We start from the raw sequence: 18426 nt of genomic DNA on the forward strand, positions 1-18426 counted from the left end.
ACTGCATAACTGCCTCAATCTTGTCCGGGTCCACCAAAATCCCATTATGGTTAACGAGGTGTCCGAAAAACTGGACCTCTCGTAAGCAGAAATCACACTTGGAGAACTTGGCATAAAGCCTCTCCATCCTCAATACCCCAAGAATCTCCTGAAGATGCTCCTCATTTTGTTCCCTAGATCTCGAGTACACCAAAATATGATCAATGAACACAGTCACCAACCGATCCAACATGTGCCTACAAACCCAGTTCATGAGGTCCATGAATGTTGCTCGTGCATTGGTGAGCCTGAAAGGCATCACCACAAACTCATAATGCCCATAACGAATCTGAAAGGCCGTCTTCTGGATATCCTCCTCGCAGAACCTCATCTGATGATACCCAGATCTCAAATCAATCTTGGAAAACCATGATGCTCCTTGCAACTGATCAAATAAATCGTTGATCCTTGGTAGTGGATAACGGTTCTTGATCGTTAACTTGTTCAACTCCCGATAGTCGATGCACATCCGGTGTGAACCATCCTTTTTATTAACAAAAATAATCGGTGCTCCCCATGGCAAGCTACTCGGGCTAATGAAACCCTTCCCAACAACTCCTGGAGCTTCGAAGATAACTCTTGCATCTCGGGCGGTGCAAGGCGATTCGGTGCCTTGGCAATAGGCTCCGCCCCCAAAATCAGATCGATCCGGAACTCCACCTGCCTCTCAGGAGGCACAACCGACAATTCCTCTGGGAAAACATCCGGGAAATCACATACTAATGGAACATCATAAATAAAAATCGGTCTCTCAGTGACAACCAACGTATCCATTACATACGCTGAAAAGCCCATGCATCCCTATTGTAGACACTGCCATGCCCTGGCAGCAGAGCAGAAATGTTGATCTCAATCTAGTTCACCTGCCATATACAGTAAGTACTCCCCCACTAGGGTCTCGTATTGTCACAATATGACACTCGCAGTCAATCACGACTCCAAACGGGTCAAACTAATCCATGCCCACTGTGACACAAACATCTCCCATCGCTATCGGTACTAAATCTATCGGAAACTCAACACCAAAAATCTACCAAACACATTCCCGAAATACATCAGTGGCAAAAACTGCATGCTCGTCGACTATAGAAACCCTCGGCGGTCGACTCAAAGCCTTGCGTCTAACACTAATGCGATGACTAAAGGATAAAGACACGAAGGATCGACTCGCACCCGAGTCAAATAACACCAAGGTAGGTACATAATTCACAAGAAAAGTACCTATATAAAACACAATATAAGCATAAACATATAATAATAATAAAATGAATAATAAGGTACATACCAGCAACAACTTCAGGTGTTGCATGGACGTCTTCTGAAGTCAGCTGGAAAGCTTTCCCATGAGCTCTCAGAGCCTCAGCCTTCACTGGCCAGCGATCGGTAACGCCCAAAGCAGCAAGAGCAGAAGCCTGGGAGGATCACTGAGTGAGCTGAGGAAACTCGGCCTTTCGTTGGCCAGTCTGGTTGCAATGAAAGAAAACTGAAAATCCCTTGCGGTAATCCTTCGCCATATACCCCTCCTTGCCGTATTTTTAGAAAATCCATGATCGGCAAGGTCCCTCATGACTCTTACCACACTTGCCACAAGTGTAACCCTTCGGGCCTCCTGCTCTCGTATCAGCAGGCTTAGCCCGCTTGGTCATCGACTGAGACTGCATTGGTCTCCTGTCTCTCCCCTGAGACCCTCCTTCATCTCTAGTCTGTATCTCCAACTCAATCTCCCTCTTCCTAGCATTGGTCTATAGCTCAGTCAATTTCCGATATGATGAGTTCGACAAAAACTCTCGAATATCTCGCCTTAAAATGCTCAAATACCGACTCACACGTGTCTGCTTCGTAGACTCATGCTTAGTGTAGAACAAAACCCTCTCATGAAACATCCTTGTAATCTCTGTCATTGTTTCTGTCTTCTGCTTGAGAGATAGAAACTCCTGGGACAATCGTTCCCTCTCCACCTGGGGAACGTACTCATCTCGGAATAACTGGATAAACCACTCCCAAGTCACTGCAGCATGGTCTGTAGGAGAATAATCAGTCATCACAAACTTCCACCAGTCCTTTGTTCCCAAGTGAAGCTGGTTCAGTGCAAATCGAGCCCTCATGTGCTCCGGGTATGAACAAGTATAGATATATCCCTCGATGTCAAAAATACATCTTATAGCAGAAATCTGGTCCTGGGTCCCGTCAAACTCTGGTGGCTTCGTGTTGTTGAACTCTCGGAACAACAACAAATCACCCCCTTGTGGCCTCACAGCTGCAAGGGTTGCGGCAGCGGCAGCCTCCGTGACAGAAGCATAACGCTCATCAAAAGTCTCAATCAACGTGGTCTTAATAAACCCGAACATCTCTGAAATGGCCTCCCTGATAGTTGCAACCACCTCCTCAGGTACTCCCCCCCCCCCCCCGGTAGGGAGGGGGTTGTTGTGGGTAATCACCATAGTCTCTCTGAAACATAACACAAAAATCATCAGGGACTGGCTAAAACGCTCACACAATTACCCAACCCTACATTCTCTTTAGTATCCTAAGGTTCTTACTTGGGTCGCATACAGATCCGGTGCTTTCAGCAGTACGGGCCTAATACTACCTTCCACACCAACCTGTAGTTGTCCCAACTCCTCTTACCAGGATCCTAATTAACAAGTACATTATCACTCACGTATATCAAACCACTCTCTCAGCAGACTTCTCAAAATGAACATCTAGGTATCCCTCCTAGATTACTCGTCAACTTAAATCTATCTCTTAAATATTTCCTGCCATGTACCCCTACTCAGCACACAAACAAAGCAAATAGCAGATAATGTCAATCAATAGCATCCTCCTAGGCTAAGGCATCATGAATCAGGCAACTCTAGCTCTAAATTCCTAAAATACATAGCCTACCATATAGCATGCAGCTCCAATATCTCATAAGTATCTCATCTTATATTATAAATAAGTAAGGGTATTTTGGGAAATCATTGTTCAGGCTCTGGCTGATTGTACACATTGCTTTGTCTCATTTCCTCTTAAAATATTTTGCTCATTTAGAAAATCATTTCTTGTAGAAATTTTTTCTCAAATCCTCAGTTTGAGTCCAAACATACCCAAGGGTACATCTGAATCCCTCAAAACCAAGGCTCTGATACCATCTTGTAACACTCTAAAGTTTCAAATAAAATTTTCATTGTTATATCCACAAAAAACACAGTTTCATATTTCTCATACTCAATTTATAAATTATTTCAAACACAAGACATAAATTGTTTGTCAAATATCCCAGAATCCTCAAAACACAAATCAATTAGTTGGTGTGTACAATCATGCTTGTGCCTTCCCGCGATCCTGAGATGTACATGAATCACATTTCACACAACACTATAAGCACAAATTTTAGTGAGTTCCCCAAAATACCACACACAAATAATTAGCCTCTCATGGCTATATCTCGATAAGGAGCCTCCGGTCATGTGTCTCAATGAAGACCCTCCGGTCTCACAGCTCGGTTTGGACCCTCTGGTCCTATCTCAATAAATACACAAAATAATATACAACATAAATCACAAAGACAGTATGCATAATATCACATATCTCAATATAAGCACATAAGACCCTCCGGTCGCACAGTAATTACCGCTCAGGTAAGTATAATGAGAAGACTCACCTCGTAAGTAAAGCAAAGTATGTCTCGCACTCAAACTGTCGGTCTAGACTCTGCCTACATATATCACAATCATCTCTAATTAACAATTTATATTAACAACTCCAAAGATGTTAAGCTAACTCCACTACTAAATCTCAGAAAGGGTGAAAGACCATTTTACCCCTCCATGGTCTCCAAAGTCCACAACTTGACCAAACCCTAAAAATTCAACGGATATCAACACTCAAGTCAGCAGTCCATGTTGACTCAACTCGGCGAGTGCATCTATACAACTCGTTGAGTTCCTTCTGTTCTCAAAAAATCAGGAAAATTCAAGTCAACTCGTCGAGCTGTCTCACCAACTCATCGAGTGTGTACAGTGTCCAAAATATCAAGGATAACCCTAACCAACACATCGAGTTCCTTCAGCCCTTTCTCTCATTCAGACGCTTTTAAGCGAGACTATGTCCCCAAACTCTAGATCTAGCCTTCTAGGGTTGAGATACCACGTAAAGTTGTAAGCTTTACATCCATGCATAGCATTTAGGGGCTACTTTGCCAAAACAAGGCTCAACAAGGGGATTTAAGGCATGAAGATTGGCCAACGCTTGATAAAGCTTGAGTCATTAGGCCTAAAGGGCCTAGTAGTGTCCAGATCTTAAGTATTAGCTTCAAATCATACTCAAAACCAATAATGACTCAAGAAGAAGATAGAAATGACCATAAACTCTCTAATGGAGAGATCTACAAACAAGTAATCAAGGTAATGGCTTTTTACCTTCAAATGACAGCTAAAATTAATATGATGTCGGATCTATAGACTCCTTCTTGTTCCAAGCCCTTTACTCTTCAAATTTCTTCAAGGATTCCACCAAAACACACACTCTTAGCCTTACAAACTCTCAAAATGGAAGATAGATCGATTAAGGTTTATCTTTGGGTGATAAGGTGATGAAGGAGGTAGGGTAAAGGACTTAAGGTCCTTTAAATAGGGTGCAAACCCAAAAAAATTAGGGCTTTCACACTCAGCTCTAACTCGTCGAGTTAAGTCTTCCAATTCGTCGAGTTGGTTCTAAAATCACACTGCCAATCTCAGTCTTTACTCGAGGTACCCTATCATTATGAATATAATAAACATTTAAATTTGTACCATGGAGTCGAGATGTTACACAGTGGGTGGGGCCCATTATGTGAGTGTGGGCGGGGCCCGTTATGTGAGTGTAGGCATGGCCCATATCTCAGTATGTGGGGCCCATTATGTGAGTGTGGACGGGACTCGTTACACTTCGTGCACGGGGCTCATTATGTGCTTAGTTATGTATGGTATGAGGTATCTTGGGGAACTCACTAAGCTTTGTTCTTACGGTTTTCAGTTTATGTTTCAGGTACTTCGGTTTTCAATTGGAAGTGCTCGGGATGATTGCATAGCACACACCACATGTTTCCGCATTCTGTGATTTACTTTAATTTGATGATGTTTTGATAAATCTTGATTACCTTGGTTTTATGGATATAATATGTAATTACGATTTATTAATTTAAAAACTAATATTTTATGTCATTATTTTTGGGACGTTACAGAAAAACTCTACCTGCTTCAACTCACTTCCAATCACTGACATGAAGATACTAGAGTCAATACCCGATCACTAGTAATAGTCACTTGCAACAGTGACTATTTCACATGAAAGGACGATTAGGGTTCCACATAAAATGATGGTTAGGTTAAGTAAGAACACTTAACCCATTAAGGACTTAATCATCTAAGGGGGGGACTGATTGAGGTTTGACTTAGTTATTTTCGGGTGAAATAATAATCCAATCAATATCTCAATTACGCACCTGATCATTATCCAAATAGAGCTTCCCAATTTCAGGGTTTTCCACATGAAATCATAACTAGGGTTAGTGTTCAACACTTAACCCTTTAAGGAAATAATTCATTAAGTTTAATACTGCAATAATTTAATCGTGGGGCATTACCGAGTATAATTTTAAAGTTCAATTAACAGTTTTAACGCAGGTCCCGACAAAGCTCCAAAACTAGGGTTTTCTTGACATTAGGGTTTTCTTGACATTAGGGTTTTCTAAACCCTAATTAAGGCTTCCAACCCCGAAATCGTGCCACTCGGACTAAAGTTAGATGCTTAGGTAAAAATTAATGTGTAATAAGTCGGGCACCACCCACTGCCACCTCAGGCAGTGGTGGTCGGGCAGAGGTTCGTAGCGGAAACAACCCACTCACGGCGGTAATGGTGATTTTGAGTTAGAATCCAAACAAACAACTCCCACAACAACAATCACGCAGAAAATACATGTACACACAATATTACACGCACACAGACACCTCACACGGTGGCTGGCGGCGGCAAAAAATGTCAGTAAGGTGGCAACCACCATGGTTAGTTGCCATGGTGGTTCTTCTCGCTTTCCGGCCAACGAAATGCACACGACGAGTAGTTATACAGCAAAACACATACATACATGCGAAACACACACACACGAGTGCCCACAACGACCTCCTTCGGGGTGGTGAATGACGACCGAAGCAGTAGAAGGAGGATTCCTTTGAGCGGCAGCAGCGACGGGCTAGCAACGTGTCTGAACGAAAGCGGAGAGAAAAAATGGGTGATTGTGGCGGAGAGATGGTGGTTGTGTCCATCATCGAGGATAGTGGCAACAACCACGATATTCTGATCCTTCGACTGCCCACTATCACGGCATCCCAACGTCAGTCTTCATCTTCATCAACAACGGAAGTAGCAACGGTGTCGGCTCGGTGGTTCACGACGGTGACGAGGAAGATGGCGACGGTTGGAGGTGTGGGTGATAAGGGTGGCGGTTGCACACTTTTAGGGTTAGGGTTTGGGGTTGTTGCGATCTTAAATGAGGGAACAATGGGAGGGGGTGACGGGTTCTATCCCTGCCTCCTCCATTTCAAACTTATGTCCATTTTACACTTCAGTCCCTCCCTTTCAATTTTTTTTTTCAAATTAAATCCATAATTTACCAAACAACTCATGCTCTAGGAAATTCTCTACATTTCAAGTCCAATTGTTACAAATTATCGAAATTATAATATTTAACTCTTTATGGATAACACTGATAATTTATTACGGATTTAGGGCTAATATGTATATGTGTATATATATATATATATATATATATATATATATATATATATATATATATATATATATATATATATATATATATAATACATCTCGGGATTTTAGGGTTTATTTTGTTTATTTTTATTTTAAACAGAATGTTACATTATGATAAGTCATGTTAGGGTAAATCTCATATCAATGATAATATTTTTTTGTGTTAAGTGATGCATCCAAGTTTAGGAGGGAGAGGGTTATAAATGGATATATAAAGAGCTTAGAGTCTTCTTACTTAGCTAATTGGCATGTTGATCATAAAGACAATAATGGGGTGAACCATAATCAATAATCAATAGTGTATGAGAACAATATAGAGAATTTGAAAGTATCGTAAATTGCAGGTAGAGAGAATTTGAAAGTAAATTGTTACTTGTTGATACCTTATATGCAGGATGAAATATTTATAATGTTGGTGAGGAAACAGATTCTGACGTGCGTGTACATGGTATTGTCTCTTTTTCGGATGTTAGTCGGCAATAAGGTTGTGTGAGTTGCATGATTTGCTCTACATAAGGCATGTGACTGGATGTTTCGGCACCTTTATCGAGTTCCAGACTTGGCTGTGAGTCGTGCCAATATAGTTGTTTGGCCTAAATATGAGATGGAAAAGAATGTGCCGGAGTGAGGATCTAATAGAATTACTCACTATTACTTACGTTTGGACCTTTGACTTTTTTTTATAGAATTTTATATTTCAACCACCAAGTTGTAGTGTTGTTGGTCTATTAGATTTTTATGATATAAGAGCATTTGATTAATAATCAAGTTGATAAAAAACAAATTCATGAATTAAAACTGTTATTACAAATGTGGTCTTAAACAATTAAGAAAATCTACATTGAAATCTTATTAAAAAGGATTGTGTATTTTCTTGAGACAATCTAAAAACCATAAATCTATTTTAAATTCTTATATACATACAAAGTTAGTAACAATTTATACATTTTGAGGTTGTTGTAAATATATATTATTTATTATATAATATAGAAAAACAAAAATACATATTTGAAATTTTTTTTTTTTTTTTTGTCAATTAGTGTTTTAAGAGTGTGAAACTAGGACTTCCTACATTCCGGCAAACACCAGTTCCACCCTAACGGCCCCACCACCACACCCAACCTCCCTCTCTCCTTCGATTTGATATAAATTCTCCACCAATCTCGGTGCAAAACCCACAAACATTCTCCCATTTCTACCAATCTCCATAATTTACACTCTTCTCCGATTCCTTAATCCGCCACCTTCCGCCACCACTTTCTTTATCAATCTCCTCTTATAAACCACCCATCCATCTATCCATCGGCATCAACATACAGGTGGAGGAATAATTAATGCTGTTGAGGATGAAAATGGTTGTATTTTTAGCTTTCGGGATGATGCTTTTCTTCCATGGATGTTCTTCTGCTGAGATTAACAGAAAAAGCTTTCCAAATGGTTTTGTTTTTGGAACCGCATCTTCTGCTTATCAGGTTTCCTCTTCTTGTAAATATTAATAGTAAATAATAGTGCACTCATCTATTAATAGCCATACGCGGTTTCTACATTAAATTACATGTATAATAATTCTATACATATATTTTCTGATTTAAAAGCTAAACAAATATCAAATTTATATTTTATACATAACCAATCAGATTCCATGAAACTGGTTCTGAAACTAAAACTGGTGGTTATTGGAATGTTGGAACGGGATCTTTAACCGATTACATCAGTTCTTTGGATTTTAGAATGGCGAAAGAACTGATATTGAATCGATTCCATATTTTTTTAACGAAATTTTAATTTTATTTTAAGAAAAAACCCAAGAAATCGCATAGCAAGGTTACATTGAATATATTGAGAAAATGAACTGGATTTGTTTCTACTTGGGATGAATTGTTTTTGATACATATGCCAATATTATCATGTGGGGTTATTTTCAAGAAGATACATATACCAATATTACCATAAAATTTTATTAATGTATAAATATTTGATATATAATTGAATTAAAATATATCTATAGAAACTAAAAAGTATAAAATATGATGTATTGCCGTTGCAGTTATCCAATCCGATGAAAAGGACCCATACGATTCTGTTTTCTTCTTGTTATATATTTTACAACCATTTAAAAAAAGAAATATTGTATATTTTAAATTGTTTTATTCATTTTGAACCAAAAATTATACGATTACAAACTTCCATTCCTACAAAATCTTCCATTTCGTAATATTACATTTTCTATTGTAACTTTTTTGTTATTATTATTATATTGCTGGGAATGTTTTCTTGTTATTATTAGATGGTATTTGGTATATTTCGATCAAAGCAACAATTCCTAGGTGGGTGTGTATTTTTGTTTTCTAGTCTTTAAATATGACTCTAACTCAAGTACATTAGACATTTATGATGCTAGATCTTTGTCTTTTACGCTTAGATTTATCAATTTATTTGAAATACATAACAGAATATAAAGTTATAAACAACACATATATCGATTACGTATACGTATTGCCGTGCGTACATAGAAAGGATAGTGTTTCCATCTTGGGAAATACTGATTTTTTTACGTTTAATTATTTACTTAATTTAATAGATTTTCTTAAATAATTTTAATTTTATTTCCAAAAAATATTTTAAATACCTACTTAAGTAGTAGACAATTTCAACTACTTAATCACTTATACAACTATTCTTTGATAAAAGTGGACAATGACTAGATCACATGATGCACACTTATGCTTCTATTTATGGAAAGGGTAGGGTTTCTTCTACGATTTGATAGAGTCTAGAAATTGTATTAAAAACGACAATATGCATTTAAATTGTAACCTTACGATATTATACATTTATGTGGATTATTAAAATATATTTTTTTTGTTACATAAATTCATACAATGGTTGTTGATACGATATTTTTCTTCTTATCATTTTTTTTTATATTTACTTATTTACAGTACGAAGGAGCTGTGAAGGAAGATGGAAGGGGTCCAGCTATTTGGGACAAATTTGCTCATACATTTGGTAACATTTTTATGTCCACTAGAAGTTTGTAAAACAATAAATATTGATATGATCCATATAAATATTATATGTATCTTTACATTTAATCTGTACCGATAAATAAATGGATAAATCGGGATACATGTCTTGGAGATTGAAAGTTTTTTTCTTCTTATGATGAAACAAATATAAGAACAAAAAAGATATATGTTATCAATTATAAAGATATATGGTAATAAATGAGTTAGAAAATAAACCAAGGTTCTAAGTAGGAAAAAAAAAAAAAAAAAAAAAAAAAAAAAAAAAAAAAAAAACTTTATGGGGTTTATATGCAATTCATCCTATGTGATTTACTCTTTCGACATTGAATTTTTTTAGGTAAAGTAACTGATTTCAGTAATGCTGACGTTGCAGTTGATCAATACCACTTATATGAGGCAAGTATCTTTCTTCTATTTAACACTACAAATATTAAAGGTGTTAAAAGTTTCATTTTCTTTTTCCAATTCATAATGCGCAAACACTATCACATTTAATAGAACATAAAATGCAGGGTGACATACAACTGATGAAGGATATGGGCATGGATGCTTATAGATTCTCGATTTCATGGCCAAGAATTTTTCCTAGTAAGAATTTTCAACTTTATATATATTAAGAATTTTCAACTTTATATATATTAAAGATTACTTGTGTTTGATAAAATATTTTATTTCTATAGATTCTTTTGAAAAAATCTACTTAATTATAACACGATGTGTTTAATTTTTTTATTCTGATATTATAATTTGAAATTTTTACTTATTCTAATGGTCCAAATTTTTTTCCATTTGAGATTTTGTATGGTATTGTCATAAGAAAATATAGTTTTTAAAACATAATATTGTAATAAAAACAAACCTCAGTGAAATGTTATTATAAAAATAAAACACAAAATATTTATTGTATTTTATCCTTTTTAAATCCATGAAGTTAATTGGTTTTTTGTGTCCGCAGATGGTAGTGGTGCGATCAACCAGGCTGGAATTGATCACTACAACACTCTTATCAACTCTTTATTAGCCCACGGTATGTATATTTTTCGTGTCTTTCAATTTTTTTTCTTATATTAAGTGGGTGTTGGTTATTCTTTATTTAAAATAGCTTATGTTTCCTTAAAAGCTGTTTACTAGTCGTTATGATATTAAAATAGAATTTTAAAAGTGTTTAAACTAACTCATATGATATCAAACACGATAATTTGATGAGTTATTTTTTAGTATTTGACAGATTATGTTTAATTATATATAAAAACGTCTAAAAAACAACAAGGGTAAAAAAGTAAATTGGTATGTGTTATGTTTGTGATGGAAAAGGAAAAATAAGGTTTTGAATGATAGCATTATTTTAAAGTTAAAACTAAAAGAAGGGTAAAATGCTAATTTGGTTTTTGTATATAATAAATTAGAAAGAAACAATTTATTAAACAATAGATCTTGTGAATCTCATTAAAATAAAAGTTTTAAGGTAAATGTCGACAATCATGTATCCAATCACGGATAAATGAACTATGTCACAAACATGACATTTCACATTTTGCTAGAATAAAAACTTATAAAATATGCAAACTAGGAGTGTAGTATAAACCATCAAAGTGAGTAGTAAGAGAATAAATTAGTAAATCATAGTACAATAAAATAAATCCAAGAACATGCACCCGAGTCAAAAAAAAAAAAAAAAAAAAAAAAAAAAAAAAAAAAAAAAAAAAAAAAGTCAATAAGTTAATAAACCAAAATATGAATAAATAAATAAAACCTAACCTATAAGCGGAACAATAAATATCATAAAACAAATATGTAAAACACAAAAACAAAACATAAAAGGATGATATGCTAACTTGTCTACCATATGAAATTATACATTTAGAAGAAAAATAAAACAAAATGATAAATAAAAAAGATAATTCATGTTAGTTTCACAAACAAAACTCTAAATTTAGTCTTTGTGGTTTCCAAAAAATTTTGGATAGAATTTAAAAAGTTTTCAACATGCATGGAAGGGCTAAAAACAAGAATTTTCTGTAGTTTTTGTCTAAAAATTGAGAAATTTCGATGGTTTTAGTCTTTAGAATACTTGAAAGGACGGTTTTGCTCTTTTGATTTCTTTTTTGTATTTTTTTATATATTTCTTTTAATAAATTATTAATTAAAAATAAAAATAAAAAAATAGGCCCACCCACCATAGCAATACCCTCCTACCTCTCCCCTGCCTCATCTCCTCTCTCTCTCTCTCTCTCTCTCTCTCTCTCTCCCCCCCCCCCTAATTCCCTCTTTCTTTCTTTATCATCTTTGAGTCATCTTCTTCATTTCATATGCAAGAAAAACACATACATACGCACACTGAAATTACAAATGACATATTTCATTGATCTACAAATCAAATACACACACTTCTCTCTCTCTCTCTCTCTCTCTCTCTCTCTCTCTCTCTCTCTTCCTCTCCCTCTACCTCTACCCTAATTCCCTCTTTCTTCCTCTATCATCTTTGAGCCATCTTCTTCATTTCATATGCAAGAAAAACACATACATATGCACACTGAAATTACAAATGACATATATTTCATTGACCTACAAATCAAATACACACTTTGAGAATTTAACTAGCAAAACCGACCCAACCCTCAATCATCGATGAGCATGTAAAAAGTCAAGAAAATACAACATTTTGATCAATTCTTCTTCCTAACGCCATTTCAAATTAAGCCTTGATGGAATCGCATCTCACTGTCGAGGAATTGATTCGTTTCGCGTGGCTACAACTTGGTTCAACACATACATACATACACACACAATAAAAGATCCGGGTTTAGCTTTACAAACGTGAAGAAACTTAGTGGTTGTGTCGTTCCGATCTAGTAGGGGGTTGAAGCATTGATTTCATCCAAATCGACGTTTCAAAACCACCCATCGATGAAGATTCTTTCGACTGGTCCTTCACAAGGTCTACGGTTGTGAATGGAAACTCCATTTCCATGATCTCTCCGTCAATAACCCCAATGTAACCACCATTGACCCTTTCGCAGCCTCCTCTATGACGCTGAAATACGGTGAAATAAACCTAGATCATGCAATCATAAAGCGCCATCAAATCTTGCAATGGCAAATCGCCATCAGATCCCCTGTTATTGTTGTAATCGCGAGATTCAAATAAATATTTTTTTTGTAGATGATGTGTCTTCGTTCTTTTGCTGATAAGTGTGGGATAAATTAGGGTAAGACCGGATGCAAACTTGGTTGAGAAATCCAGACGATAAAGCACGAAAATAGTGTGTATGTGTATGAAATTTGAGCTTCTAATTGAAATTTGAAACTGGGTTTTGTATACAATCACAAATCTAGAAAAAAAAAACCCATAAACTAGTGTTTATGTGTGTGAAACATGTTTGTGGGGTATGAAGAGAAAGGGAGGTGTGGTCCATGAGATAAACTGGAGGATGAGATACGTCAGGGAATGTTCTAGCCTTCTGGGTTTCATTGCTTGTGTGTGTAGATGTGTGTGTGTGTCTGTGTGTGTGTGTGTGAGAGAGAGAGAGAGAGATAACGAGTTTTACCCATTTTCTTTTTTATTATTTTGAAAATCTTAATAAAATGTAAAAAAAATTGTAAAAACAAATAAATAAGGGTATAATTGTCTTTTCAAGTTTTTTAGGACCAAAACCAAAGAAAATTTTTGATTTTGGACAATCCATACAAGTTAGAAACTTTTTGGACCCTATCTAAAGTTTTTTGAATACCACAGTGACTAATTTTGTAGTTTTGTCCAGTTTCACATGTCTAGTTTCACATTGTCAAATATGCTCCTAACATGTATTTCAGGAAATATCAAATATTTCACACATAAACATATTTAATACTTTAATTAATACTGGTATTAAAATCATGTTCACGAAATGGACTATATATTCACATATTAAAGTAATGACTCGAAATTCGGACAACACTTCGCTTCTAACAATTTCTTTTTGCTTTAACGAAACATAATATCATTATTACTAGATTTTAGTCTAATATTTATTGCGACTAATTATTAGTCTAGATTCATCATTAACTCAAAGTCTACTTTCATGATCTATCAAGTAATGAACAACCAGGTAGAATCATATCGGAGGTAGGGTTCGTTTGGTATACGAAGTATACGGTTTGAAAATCTCACTTTAAACACCTCACTAAATCACAACATAAACATCATCCACGTAAGTAGATCAATCAGTATAACAAATTTGAATTACTGATAAATTTTGTTTATAGGTTCATAATAATGATAATGAACTTAAACATAAGTTATACTTAAAATATGGTAAGCACAACTCACTTACAAGGGAGTTTAGCGAGGAATCAGGCTCTGCGCGGGTAGAACTTCTGAGTTGAAAGTTCTTCTTCTCTGGGCCTTCTGGTGCTTCAGGACTCGCTACTAACACCTAGGAGGTGCTAGGGAAATGCTTAGAAAGTTCCGGAGTGTTTTGGAGAGAATTGGTTAGAATGTATGAATAAATGAAGTGATTTACGCCTCTATTTATAGACTGTCTGATGGACCAACACTGAGCTTTCCCTTGCTGAACATTGAGCATTCCCATGCCACATGTCACCATTTGGTGGCAAGTCGTGGTGAGGAAGTAGTGGCTCAGATTGTATCATGAGTCACTCGCAGATTACTTCAAAAACTAATTATCTTTTAAAATTTGTAGCTTTCACATATGAGCTCTGTTTTTGAGGTCTTTTATATCCACACGTAGGTATCGACGGGATCTACAACTTTCGTTTAGACTCCGTTGACTAGTTTTGAATTTATTTTTAAATTTATATTTTAACAGACTTAGACAGTTAAAGTCCGTTAAAAATTCATAACTTTGTCATCTGACGTCCGTTTTCAACTATCTTTATATCATTGAGCTCCTATTAATGAGATATTCAATTCTCATTTAGGTTGTGTCGGCTAAAAATTGATCGATCTAAAATTTGATTTTCGAGCTGTATATTGCTATGCTAAATCTTAGAAAAATCATAACTTTCTCAAACGAAGTCAGATTTGGACTTTCTCTATATGCACGCTCTCACTTTAACATTTACTACAATTTTCGTTTAGATTAATAAGGCTAAAAAGTAGTTTATCAAAAATTCACTTCTTACGATATGCAGTGTTGTGTCGGTTTTGTCGTAAAACATCGACGAGTCATAACTTCTTCGTTATAAGTCGGATTCCAACGTTCTTTATATGTACGGAATTTTTGTGACATATACTATATTTTGGTTAAGATTATTTATTCTAAATAATCTTCTATCAAAAAATTCATTTTTAATGCTTATTATCTCTAAATTGATCAGCTTGAATATGCGGACGTTACAAAAAACTATTAGATTTTTTATGTTTATATTTTATATAATTTAACACTTTTCAAAAAAAAAAATATATTAAACACTTCTATACACATTAAAACTCATTACTATCACTTATTTTTAAATGAGTTAACCCACACACACACAAAAATCTTTAAATTAATATAATTAAAATCTTACACTATTTTTTAAATGAAACCTGCCTAGGAATCGAACCATACGTGACCCTCTACCATTGGGACCTTCCTGAAGCTCTGGCAGACAGATATAATGGATGGCTCGACCCCCGAATCATGTGATATTTCTTACTTATTATATCATCTGAAATTAAAAACTCCAAAAGTTGATGATTTCATATGATTATTTGGTTTTATTGTGTGATGCAGTAAGGATTTTGCGACGTATGCGGAGACGTGTTTTGAGAAATTTGGGGATCGGGTGAAGAATTGGATGACGTTTAATGAACCTCATACTTTTACAGTACAAGGGTATGATGTAGGGCTTCAAGCACCTGGTCGTTGTTCCATTCTTCTTCGATTGTTTTGTAGGGCTGGAAACTCGGCGACTGAACCCTACATCGTTGCTCATAATGTTCTTCTTTCACACGCAGCTGCATTTGATGTCTACAAAAGAAAATACAAGGTACATCATCTTTATTTGTTGCTTATAGCTTCCATATATTTCTATTATGATATTTCAGTTTGAAAAATCTAGTTGATTGTAGCCACAATATCGAAATACAATTATACAAAGCACTTTGTATTTGATGTAAATGGATAGAATATTTAAAGTATAGAAAAATAAAATAAATGTGTAGCTATGGCATTCAAGTATAAAGTAATTTTCATCACTATACATGGGTAGGGTAGAATATTTAAAGTATAATGTCCTAATTCAATTGCAAATGGGTAGAATATTTAAAATAAACGTGTAGTTGCATCCAAATATAAACAATTTTCAATTGCCATAAATGAGCAGAAACCGTAGAATATTTAAAATATGATGTTCTAATAAGAAAATAAGTTAACGTAGAAGGTTATAATTGCATTGATTTTTTTTTAGAGTATAATGTTTTAATAAGAAAAAATGACTGTACAATATTGTGATAGAAATAAAACGAAAATGGGATGCTATAGTAAAAAAAATATATTGTTATTCCTTGCATTTAACGAAAGAATAAATGACAATAACCTTTATAAATGTACGATTTTATTACAAAAATGTCCATTTGTCTTGTTTTTTCTATTAAGTTGTACTTTTTTACATTAACAAGAAACGCTAGTATATAACTTACATGATAAAGTCATGTACTTATTAAGTCAATTAAGTAAAAAAGTCATGTTTATAACAAATATGTGAATCGGTTAATCATGTTCATTGTTGTTAATGTAGTCAAAGCAAAATGGGCGCATTGGTGTCGCATTTGATGTCATGTGGTACGTGCCAGGTTCAAATAAAACCGAGGATATTGACGCGACGCAACGAGCACAAGATTTCCAACTGGGATGGTATACTTGTTTAACAAATCCCCACCTATTAAAATGAAAATAAAAATTAAATAAAGACATATTTGTAAAATGCTAGGACTTAATTCAAAGTTTCATTTTCTCAACTTTCTCTAGTAACTCGTTTTTAAAAGAAAAACATTAATATATAGCTTACCAGATTTTTAAAAAAAATAACAGGTTTCTTGATCCTATAATGTTCGGAGATTACCCGAGCTCAATGAGGACTAGAGTCGGAGACCGCCTACCAAGATTTTCTAAACTTCAATCGTATCTCCTCAAGGGTTCGATAGATTTTGTTGGAATAAATCACTACACAACTTGGTACGCATGGCATAACTCCACTAGCATCATTGGTACTTTGCTCAATGACTCTCTTGCTGATTCGGGTTCTCTTACACTTCGTAAGTCGTTCAAAAACATCTACTTTGGTTTTTCTAAACCCTAGTACAAAAGCCACACGTTTTAAATATGGGTATACTATTGAGTTGCAATGTACAACTCAATAGAGCTTTGTATTATAGTAATATATTATTTTTACCAGTGATCTAAAAATACGTTTTTTTTTTTACTCTTTTTAGCATGGAAAGACGGGAAAGCCATGGGCGATCGGGTACATTAAATCTTTTATGAGTTTTTTGGACCTCTTTTGTTAATCAGAAATTATTTATTGATAATTATAGTGGTTTGGTTTGTTGTATTTTGTAGGCAAATTCTATATGGTTATACATAGTGCCAGAAGGGTTAAGAAGCTTATTGAATTACGTCAAGAACAAATATGGGAATCCTCTAGTCATTATCACTGAAAATGGTAAATTTTTTATTATTATTATTTTTTTTTGTCTATGGATAACTGTACCTTATAATAATCTAATATGCTTTGGTTCACACAGGGATGGATGACGCAAACAGCCCATTTATCTCTCTCAAGAACGCATTAAAAGATGAAAAAAGGGTGAAATACCATAACGACTATCTCACAAACTTGCTAGCTGCCATTAAGTAAGCCAATTCAATTTTTTATTTTTTTTAATAACAATATAATTATCAATTTAATAATAATATTATTTTTTTGGTAAAATGAGCAGGGAAGATGGGTGCAATGTGAAGGGGTATTTTGCATGGTCTTTATTGGACAATTGGGAATGGGCTGCTGGATACAGTTCAAGATTTGGACTTTATTTTGTTGATTATAATGACAAGTTGAAAAGATATGCCAAAGATTCTGCTATTTGGTTCAAGAATTTCTTGACTTCTGGTTAGAAGATTAAGATTCTTTCATGTTCACAATTTGAATGTTATGAATATGAGATCCAAAAATGACAAAAAAAAATGTATGAAGCAATTGTTTTGGATTTGTTGTATACAGGTAGGAAAATGAGCACATATATGCATAATTTATAGACATTGGATTGATGAAGCAAGCATATTATTATTGATTGTGCAATCAAACACTGTTTGGTTTATTGCTTGCATTATGGTTGCCATTTATTAGATGAACTACTAAGAATTACATTAAGTTATTAGGTTTGAAGTACACGTGAGTATATATGAATACATGTGATGTAGAACTGTATTAATAAAAAACAACTACCATATGAGACTGAGGTAATTTTGTAATAAATAGTAAGTACTGTAGCTTTTAGCTCCAAACAACATGTTGTTGAAAGATTGCATTAACATGGAGAAGAAGAGTACATCAAAAGCTTTAACATTGGAATTTGACG

The 18426-nt window shown here is 34.7% G+C and overlaps 1 protein-coding gene across 1 annotated transcript; it reads left to right on the forward strand.

The window, feature by feature from the left end:
- Positions 1–7999: 7999 nt before the first annotated feature.
- Positions 8000–18119, forward strand: BGLU40 (beta glucosidase 40). The gene is made up of 13 exons (XM_078968190.1): positions 8000–8306; positions 9777–9843; positions 10201–10259; positions 10376–10451; positions 10819–10890; positions 15402–15489; positions 15581–15836; positions 16587–16702; positions 16880–17103; positions 17281–17312; positions 17408–17510; positions 17593–17701; positions 17788–18119. Exons 1-13 carry the CDS (start codon positions 8169–8171, stop codon positions 17960–17962), a joined length of 1515 nt encoding a protein of 504 aa, XP_078824316.1. The 5' UTR covers positions 8000–8168; the 3' UTR covers positions 17963–18119.
- Positions 18120–18426: the final 307 nt, after the last annotated feature.

This window comes from Lactuca saligna, chromosome 8 (assembly GCF_052625555.1).
Source record: "Lactuca saligna cultivar CGN05327 chromosome 8, ASM5262555v1, whole genome shotgun sequence".
Taxonomy (NCBI): Eukaryota; Viridiplantae; Streptophyta; class Magnoliopsida; order Asterales; family Asteraceae; genus Lactuca; species Lactuca saligna.